Source organism: Garra rufa, chromosome 1, assembly GCF_049309525.1.
Source record: "Garra rufa chromosome 1, GarRuf1.0, whole genome shotgun sequence".
In the NCBI taxonomy this organism is placed as follows: domain Eukaryota; kingdom Metazoa; phylum Chordata; class Actinopteri; order Cypriniformes; family Cyprinidae; genus Garra; species Garra rufa.
The window spans coordinates 28,393,082-28,403,569 of record NC_133361.1 but is presented as its reverse complement, the minus strand read 5'-3'; the positions used below and the strand labels follow the sequence as shown (position 1 = coordinate 28,403,569).

The following is a 10,488-nucleotide window of genomic DNA, read 5'->3' as shown; positions in this document are numbered from 1 at the left end:
CCAAACCCGTAAGACCTTTGTTCATCATTGCAACACAAATTAAGATATTTTTTATGAAATCCAAGAGCTTTCTGACCCTGCATAGACAGTAACACAACTGACACATTCAAGGCCCAGAAAGGTAGTAAGGACATCGGAAAAATAGTCCACGTGACATCAGTGGTTCAACCGTAATGTTATAAAGCTACGAGAATACATTTAGCAAAGAAAACAAAAATAACGACTTTATTTAACGATTTCTTCTCTTCTGGGTGAGTCTCTGCCACCATTCATGAGAGTTCCATGACACAAGTCTTTATTTTTGTTTTCTTTGCACACAAGTATTCTCATAGCTTCATGGACTATTTTAATAATGTCCTTACAATGTTTCTGGGCCTTGAAAGTGGTAGTTGCGTTGGTGTCTATTCAGCGTCATAAAGCTCTCCGATTTCATCAAACATATCTTAATTTGTGTTCCGAAGAAGAATGAGATGAACTTACGGAATTGGAACGACATGCGGGGGTAATGAATTTAATTTAATTTAATGAGAATTTTTCACATTTAATAATAATGTCGATGAAACAAGCAATGCCACAAAAAGTTTTGTTTCTCAGATAATATTTTCCTAATTTTTCTCTCTTGATCAGGTGTCACAGTGGTGGTGTCATTGGTGGACTAAAAAAAAAAAAATCATGCTCATGGACTGGAGGAGACCAGACCGTACTGGATTGAACACGTGTGAAGAGCAAAGTGTGCAAAAGAAAAAAAGGAAGCACAGTCCCTAAGGAGAAACTCTTGGTGTTGGTGCCATGGATCACACAAGCCCAGGCAGCTGAGAGACTGCCCTGAAAATGGAGGTCTTCTACCCTGGCTGCATCTCCAGAGACAAATCTGTCTGGGTGGAATCTATCAAACCTTGAGCGTTCCGCTTGTAAACAACCGGTTGCCGTCAGAATGCGAATGGAGGCTTAATGAAGGATGCTTTCTACAAAGCGAACTGGGCACTGACACAAATGAAGTATGTAGCACCATTCACAGCATCTACAACAGAGACTTGGCCAGTATGGAAGAGCAGACTACCACTGTGATTCAGATTTACGTAAATGGCACTGAGCAGTTCAATGCTTCATATGACTTCAACCTAACCGATGTGAAAGAAAGCATAGACACCTATGAGTTCTATGTCATCGGCTTGTTTCTCTCCTGCCTCTACACCATATTCCTGTTCCCCATTGGTTTCATTGGGAACATCCTCATTTTGGTGGTCAACCTCAACCACAGGGACAAGATGACCATCCCTGATCTCTACTTCGTCAACCTGGCCGTGGCGGACCTTATTCTGGTGGCGGACTCACTCATCGAGGTCTTCAACCTCAACGAGAAGTACTACGACTACGCCGTCCTCTGTACCTTCATGTCGCTTTTCCTCCAGGTGAACATGTACAGCAGCATCTTCTTCCTAACATGGATGAGTTTTGACCGGTACATCGCTCTGGCTAACTCTATGAGCAGCAGTCCACTGCGAACTATGCAGCACGCCAAACTCAGCTGCAGCCTCATCTGGATGGCCTCCATCCTGGCGACTCTGCTTCCTTTCACCATCGTGCAGACGCAACACACTGGCGAGGTGCACTTCTGCTTCGCCAACGTCTTTGAGATCCAGTGGCTCGAGGTTACGATTGGATTTCTGGTGCCCTTCTCCATCATCGGCCTGTGCTACTCCCTGATCGTCCGCATCCTCATGCGTGCCCAGAAGCACAGGGGACTGTGGCCGCGCCGGCAGAAGGCCCTGCGCATGATCGTGGTAGTGGTGCTGGTGTTTTTTATTTGCTGGCTGCCGGAGAATGTTTTCATTAGCATCCAGCTGCTCCAAGGCACGGCCGACCCGTCGAAACGCAGCGACACCACACTGTGGCACGACTACCCTTTGACCGGACACATTGTCAACCTGGCTGCGTTCTCCAACAGCTGCCTAAACCCGATTATTTACAGCTTCCTCGGAGAGACTTTCAGGGACAAGCTGCGACTCTTCATCAAGCGGAAGGCCAGTTGGTCTGTGGTTTACCGCTTCTGTAATCACACCCTGGATTTGCACATCCCTGTCAGAAGCGAGTCCGAAGTGTAGTGCAGGTGTGGCATCTGTCTTGTCCCACTTTCCAGAACTTGATCATGAATTGACAGAGAGATCCTTGGGTTAGCTTGACGTCCTGAACACTGCCTAATTCTTAAAGTCAGCTGAGCGAAACAAGGATTATTCAGGGTGAATCACCTGTTGATGAAGTGGATTATAAAACACGGATGCAGATCTTGGCCTACGGCTGCCTTTTACAGATCATTGACATAATAGGATAGCATGTCACAATGAAGACTTTTATAGGATGATAATCTCCGAGTTCATTTTAAAAGGATAGTTCACCCAAAAATCAAAAATACCTCATGATTTACTCACCCTCAAGCCTTCTAGGTGTGTATGACTTTCTCCTTTTAGACAATTACCATCAGAGTTATATTTAAAAATGCCTTAGCTCTTTCAAGCTTTCTAATTGGCAGGGAATGGTGGTTGAGATTTTGTTGTCCAATAAAGTGCATCGATCCATTTATAAACAGTAATCTGTAGCTTTCACTGTCATACACTCATTCACGAGAGAGTGGTGTTCCAGGGGAAGATTTGGTGGGAAGTGATGAACGTGCAAAACAAAACACCGGTCACAAATTGGAAATACAAAACAAGGATTTGTAAAGAAAAATGTCTGAGGATTTCAGTATAAGCCAATAGGAGACTGGTTTTCCTTTGCTGTAAACAAACCTTGGTTTTCACAAGACTAGGAAATTCTCACCTGAGCTTACCCTACCCTACGTCTTACATATGACAGTTAACGAAAGCTAGAGATCACAGTTTATAAAGTTTTGAATATGGATATTTTTCTTACAAAAAACATCTGTTCACTTCACATAGCCTTTATTAATCCCAGGGGCCGTGTGGGGCACTTGATAAGATGGATGGTGACCAGTGTCTTTTGGCGTTAAAATAGTACTGTCAGGATTTGCTAAAGACACAGTGAAGAATTTGTGCTGAAAAGGCGTGGACACAGTTATTTTTGCGCCTGGCCTTATTGAATATGCATTTGTAGGAGTTTTCTTTTCAGATGCAAAAATGATGAGAGGAGAGTATTAAAATGAATCATGCAACGTGATTTACTAACATTTGCGCTTGTCAAATTACTGGTATTTGCGCCATTATTGAACGCCCAAAAAAGTCTTAAAGATAGGGCTGGGAAAATATGCTGCTGCATCGCGAATCAAGAAATGATTCAGCATTGATTCTGAGATTTTCTGAATACATCTCAATTCTTTCTCGAGTCGATTCTGAGCTCAGGTTTGAACAGTAGATGGCACTGCATGGTTTAGAAACAGCCGTACTCTGCTTGTTTACAAATCCTTACATACACTTAAAAATAAACATTCCTAAAATTCGAAAAGTTTAAAGCGTATTACAAGGGTGTTTTTTCAGGCTGTGTTTACATTATTCTCAAAGCATTCTGAGCTGAGGTAAAATTACATGGCACAAGTGCTCTTCCACACTCTTTTTCATGAGCATTTGAGTGTGCAGATAAAAACTAGATAAGAGTGCCATCTGCTGTTAAAATATAAGCTCAGAAGCGATTCCAGAGAGAATCGTGATGCATTCGAAGATCTCAGAATCGATCAACGAATTGATTCTACATCGATTTTTCATTACAGCCCAACTTGGAGTCATTGGATGCAAAATTCACTTTTACATGTTGTTTGAACATAAATGTGTGTTGGCAGTGTGTGTACACAACCACTCTATCTTTACAAATCACCTTTCCTAATAATGTGCTATTTAGCAAGTTTCACGGCTAAAGTCTCTCAGAGAGTTAAAGTCACCCCACGAAAGAGAGGGGCGAGGTGAGCAGTAGCTTATTAGCATTTAAAGGGACATGCACCAGACATTGACAAAGTAAAAGGGTGTTGTTAAACATTACCATTGAGAAATTTTGATCAAAGTAGGTTATAGACTTTTCATTTAGACCCTAAAAAATCATATCAACTTGTGGATAATGGGCATCTGATGACCCTCTTAAAGCAGACAGTAATTTGTGCTGCTCTTGATAGATTGCGCTGGTCATAATGGAAATGATCTGGCTGCGTCTGTGTTTTTTAATGTGTACATCGTCAGTAAATCACACACAGAATTTCCCCCTCCCATCGGCACTTTTATGGAATTGCGCTCTAACACTAATTTGCCCTGTTTAGTAAATCTGGCCCTATTGTACTGTTGCATAATCCCACCCATTCACTCCCTTTATAAAGCTTAGAAAAGCCAGGACACTTTTCGATGTAACTCTTTGATTGTATTTGTCTGAAAGAAGAAAGTCATATAAACCTAGGATGGCTTGAGCGTGAGTAAATCATGGGGTAATTTTAAGCGAACTATCCTTTTAAGGGAACAAATCAAGTCATCAAAACACCTGCAACCCATTTCCAATCTGATTCATTGTTATATATTCTCCTGTTCATATATTAATGTTATTGAAACTGATACAATCAACAACTTAGTCTGTTCTGTTTCAAGACTGAATAAATGTATATTTTGTAGGATTTTTATGGCGGACATCTTTACTTGGGGATACTTAAAATGTGAAGATCTTGCAACAATTTCAAGAGTGTAAGAGTTATCCCCAGACACTTTTAGGGATTTCATAAACAGCGATAAACAGTACTAATGTCTGAGAACACAAAGTTCATGTGCAATCTTTCTAGGTTTACTCAAAAACATCATTAGGGAAACAGTGAAGTAAATTCAGCTCAATGCTAACATATTTGGTGGATTAGTGCTCATTTGGACAAGTGCTAGCAACACTAAACCCATTTGTTGGCTCCTGTTTCCCTGAAGTTAGAGTCAGTGGGCAGGTGGTGTGCAGACAGCATAGGAAGATATAAACACAGTATTCAAGACTTCAGAGGACTCAGAGAGTGCTGCGTCCAGCACCGCTGTTTACTTGAGCCAGAGTTATTCGATGCATTCTCATTCCTCTCACTTTCTCATGAGTGCACTTCATCAGCGAAAACAAGGATGTTTGCAGCAGATTGCTTTGAACCGTATGAAGTAATTCCAAAAATGTCTAATCCATTTAGAATCAAAGTGTCCACTGTCAAGACTGTATGGATATTAATATGCATACACAATAAGACTTAAAATTATTGTTTCAAAATGTGTCGGAATGATTTAAGTTACGCTATTTTCGTATACAGATAATACAAATGATTACGAAATGATAAAAAGAGCGTCTTGATAACAGGAAGCTGATATTCTCCCCTAGAGAGAGCCCTCTCATGCCAAGGGCTAAAACAATATATGACCCAAATTCTTCGTAAACACTGTGGCAGTCTGAGGGCTTTTTCCCAAGTAAAACAGAGGAAAGATAAACAAATAAAAAGAAAATGAGGAATTCAAAAAATAATCTCAAAGTTGGTCTCTTGGGATTTTTCTCTTGTTGAGCGGTACATCATACAAAATATTAGTATAACGAATTGGGTTAAGCAGTCCGAAAAAGCAGAATGAATTAATAACTGTCAGTTTGAGGAAAGCTGTCTGCTACACTAGAATGTAAATGGAAAGGTGAGGGGTTATTGATGCATAATTGATTTCTTCCCTTCTTGGATGAAAAATAAGATAAGAAAATATTGGTTTGGTTTACTAACAGGTAAATCACTTATCATTTATTATCTATGGCAAATGGCACAGGAAATTAACTGGCCTGCACAAACAGCTACTCCAGACTGTGATTTAATATAGGACACATTTTAGTGCCTATCATATTATAAAAAAGTAGATGTCTTTAATAATCTGACACATTTTAGCCAATAAAAGTAAATATTGGCTATGCTCCTGTTGGCCATGATTTTTTTAATTTACTGTATTACAACAATGAGATGATAAAACATTAAATGTAAAAAGTATGGACTCATTATGGAAATGAATTTGTCTTAATGGACTTAAAAAATGAAAGGGCCAGTTCACCCAAAAATGAAAAATACTTACCCTCAAGCCAGCCTGGATGTGTATGACTTTCTTCTTTCAGACGAATACAATCAGAGTTATATTAAAAAATGGCCTGGCTCTTCCAACCTTTATAATGGCAGTGAATGGGTGTTAATATTCAATAGTCCAATAGAAGTGCAATCAAGTGGATCATTCATCATAAAACGTACTCCACACTGCTCCGGGGGGTTAATAAAGGCCTTCTGAAACAAATCAATGTGTTTTTGTAAGAAAAAATATCCATATTTAAAACTTTATAAACCATAATCTCTAGTTTCCGCTAACTGTTGTACACACATTCACAAGAAAGTGACGAGAGAATATGCTAGTCTTGCGAGAACCAAGTTTTGTTTACAGAAGCAAAGGAAGCAAAGTTTCCTTGGTTTAACAAAGGAAAACCAGTCTCCTCTTTTGCTACACCTATGTCATTTGCTGGAACGCCATTCTCTCCTGAACGCGCATACGACAGTTAGCAGAAACTAGAGATTACAGTTTATAAAGTATTTTTCTTACATAAACACGTCAATTTGCTTCAGGAGGCCTTTATTAACCCCCAGAGCCACGTGGAGTACTTTTTATGATGGATGAATACACTTTATTGGACTTCAAAATCTCAACACCCATTCACTGCCATTATAAAGCTTGGAAGAGCCAGGACATTTTTTTAAATATAACTCTGATTGTATTCATCTGAATAAAGAAAGTCATATACACCTATAATGACTTGAGGATGAGTAAATCATAGGGTAATTTTTATTTTTGGGTGAACTATCCCTTTAATTATATCTATTATTTATTCATTTGAATTTCGGAGTGAAATTTGACCTTTTTCATGAGATTTAGATATCACTTCTCAGTGTGTCCCGAGGATGGCCACGCTACCATCTTTGCCCTGGTTCTGGTCACAAACTCACTTTGGAGCAGTGTTTTTATTAACTAAAACCATTTTTGTTCATAGAAATAAAACTTCTAAATAAAATGTAAGAAATATCAGATTAATTTTAACTTTAAATAGAAAAAAAAATGAAATAAAATAAGTTTTAATGAAATGACTAAAACTGAAATTTAAAAAATGTAAATAGAAATAGAAAAACAGCATTTAGAAATGAATAAAATTTTAATTAAAATTGGAAATATCAAAATTAAAATGAATTAAAAATAATAAATATAAATAATACTAAAAGTAGTGTCAGGATGTCATGACAGCACTGAAATCAATGGAGAAGATGCTTTTTATCTGAAACCCATTTGCTGTTTTTAGACATACAGCTGATAAAATGTATTTTATAGCAAGTAAATGTTAAAATAATGCATGTGTTGTTGATAATAACAAGCATATGTCAGTATAGAGTGCTGAGTGCTCAGTTAATACTGACCAGAACAAGAACATGACATTCTGGCAAAGTCTGCAAGAAAAAAAAAAAAATAAATAAGACACAGCCTGGCAAAACCAAGAAATGTTTTTCCAGCTGTAACAGCCCAGCCTGGGAAAAATATGTCAGCATTGTTTGAATAACTTCTAATGAATTTGTGTGGACTTGATCAGGAAAATTAACAGATTTACCGTTACATATAATAAAAACTAATGTACAAAAGAGTGACTTGGGAAACTCGTGGCATAGACAGACCTACAGGGCACAAGTGAGGTTGTGTGGTGTTAACAGAGATTTGAGAATCCATGATGAGAACAGCCTTAGGATGTGAGCATCTCAGAAAGATATAGACAAGTAAAATAATGACAGATAGCAGACCCCCAGAGTCAATCCACTGGGAAAGACTCAATGAGACATGTTAATTTCGTATCTATATAAATACAAATAAATAGACACGGGACGACTCTCAGAAACACAAAGAGCAAGAGGTGAGGGGAAAAAGGGTGAGACAGAGACTGTGAGAAGAGTGTGTGTCTGCAGCTGGGACCGGAGCAGGGCTCAGGGTTGAAGGGTCTGACGTCATTGCGTCTTAGCGGATATCTTTGTCCCATTTGTCTGAGAGATTTCGTTTTTGATGCGGTTTAATGAATCTGTTTATCGGAGCTCATGCTGACTTATAGTTTCCAGTGTTTACATGCTTCCTGTCTGTATTCACACACACAAACAATACAAACCTCAAATATACTTTATAAACAATTTGAGCGCAGAACGAGAGTTTTTAATAGCCTATTTGAATCTGTCCAAATAATTAATATTTTGCAAATATTGTGGCTTGGACTGGAGGAGAATTTCAGCGATCAGCTGAAAGGTTATAAAACACAAGACTTGCAGCATTCAACACCAAAGGGTGACTGCCTTTGTCAAAGGTAATTAACGTAGTGAGAATTAATGCATATGCTTAAGGAATATGAGTTTGAATAAAAGATCTGATCCACAATTACATTTACATATTCAAATCTTCTTTAGGAAAAAAAAAAGAGAAGAGAGGCAACTTAGGTAACATCAAGAGGGCCAAAAAAGAGCATTGCACAAGAGTGTTTCAATCAAAGAGTGTAGCTTTTCTGAATGTATAATGGCTCAAAACAAATACCAGAAATACACCTACATAACATGGTTTAGACTAAACTAGAACATTTAGATTAATAAAAAGGTGCAAACTCACCAGTGAGCACAAGAGGGCGCCAAAAACGAGAGCGTCCATGAAGACGTACAAGTAAACATAATGTCGACGGCAGTTTGAGATTAATGATGAGAAAAGTTCTGGGGTACAGAGTAATGGCATTTTATAATATGTGACCAGGGACCACAAAACCAGTCTTAAGTAGCACGGGTGTATTTGTAGCAATAGCCAAAAATACACTGTATCAAAATGATCGATTTTTCTTTTATGCCAAATATCATAGAATATTAAGTAAACACCGTGTTCAATTAAGATATTTTGTAAATTTCCTACCGCAAATATATCAAAAATTCATTTTTGATTAGTAATATGCATTGTTAACTTTTTTATTTAACTTTACAGGCGATTGTCTCAGGATTTGGATTTTTTTAAATGTATTTCGGCCAGATATTGTCCTATCCTTACAAACCATACATCCAGGGGCGGACTGGCCATCGGGAGCCCGCTGCCCGCTGCCATTTTTTTTATTTATATTTTATTTTCATATATATATATTGTTGTTGTTGTTTCTGTTGTCTGCCGAATGTACTAAAGTGATTATTTCCAAATTCGCCATTCAATAATAATACTCTAATAAAACGTAATCCGGTTCGTCTTGACTGACAACGCAATTCGCCTCGCGCACGCTCCGCCCATCCGCGCGTCCGCCAAAAGAATGCAAGACTCGAGAATGGAGCGCCCAGATGGAGCAGAGAGTCAAAACTGTCCTGTTCAGTACTTCATTTACAGGTCAGATACATCTGTAATAGACTATTGCAGTTTTGTTTACTTAGTTAAGCATTAAACTGCTTGCAAATATTATCAATAGCAGTTCGTTTGCTGAAAAATTAACAAAATGGCATAATTTTGTAAAGAGTAGGAACTTAGCAGACAAATATTCACATTGTTTTATAACACGTTTAGAGGGAGCTAAGGCTAACAACAATACAACCCTTACAAATATTAACAATGTTTTCACTAAAAACCAAAAAACATTGTTACTATAGTTAAACTATGGTTACCACAAATTAACAAAGGTTTTGCTACACTTGGTATTTGTAGTAAAACTGGTTATACAAATTGTAATCAAAATGCCAAAAAAAAACAAAAACACGGTTACTACTATACTTTTACCATAGACCTATTAAACCATGGTTAATTTTCCTAAGGACAAAACATGACCTATGATAATGCAAAAAAAAAAAATAAATAAATAAAAAATAAATCAGTATTAGGATTTTACTAAAGATATATTCAAGATGTAGCTATTATTGTAGGCCAACAGTTTTGACATTTAGGCAAGATAAAACAATAGCACATGGTCCTAATGTAATATTTACATTTTTATAAAAAGGTAAATGGAAGTTCAAGAGATAATCTTTAATTATTTTGCGTGGCACCAGCCAATGGATTATACTTTTTTATTGTCCATGGTTTCAGAATTTGTTGTAGGTTTTTGGGATGACCTGGATGAGTGTGAGATTTCCCGGCCTGAAATTTTGTCCCAGTCCGCCCCTGCATACATCAATACTTATTCAGCATCTCAATTTTAAAAAATTGACCCTTATGACTGGTTATGTGGTCCAGGGTCACATGTAGGCCTATGGACCAATATAAATAATGATACAACTATGTTTTAGACGAGTTAGAGAGCCAAATATGTTCAATATTGTCGAGTAACATTAAGCTTCTTTAAAAGTAGGCTAAATGTGTGCTAATCGCAAATAAATCTATGAAGTCAGTCAGTTCCTAAGTAGCATACTGAATACTGCACATTATACTTACAATTAAACTGTTAGCATGCTACATCGTTGTCACGACCGCATTGCAGGTTTAATTTGGCGGGCAG

At 37.8% G+C, this 10,488-nt stretch overlaps 1 protein-coding gene across 1 annotated transcript; it reads left to right on the top strand.

Annotated features, from left to right (window-relative positions):
- Positions 1-647: 647 nt before the first annotated feature.
- Positions 648-3,392, top strand: gper1 (G protein-coupled estrogen receptor 1). Its single transcript, XM_073838617.1, has one exon. It carries the CDS (start codon positions 1,044-1,046, stop codon positions 2,103-2,105), a length of 1,062 nt encoding a protein of 353 aa, XP_073694718.1. The 5' UTR covers positions 648-1,043; the 3' UTR covers positions 2,106-3,392.
- Positions 3,393-10,488: the final 7,096 nt, after the last annotated feature.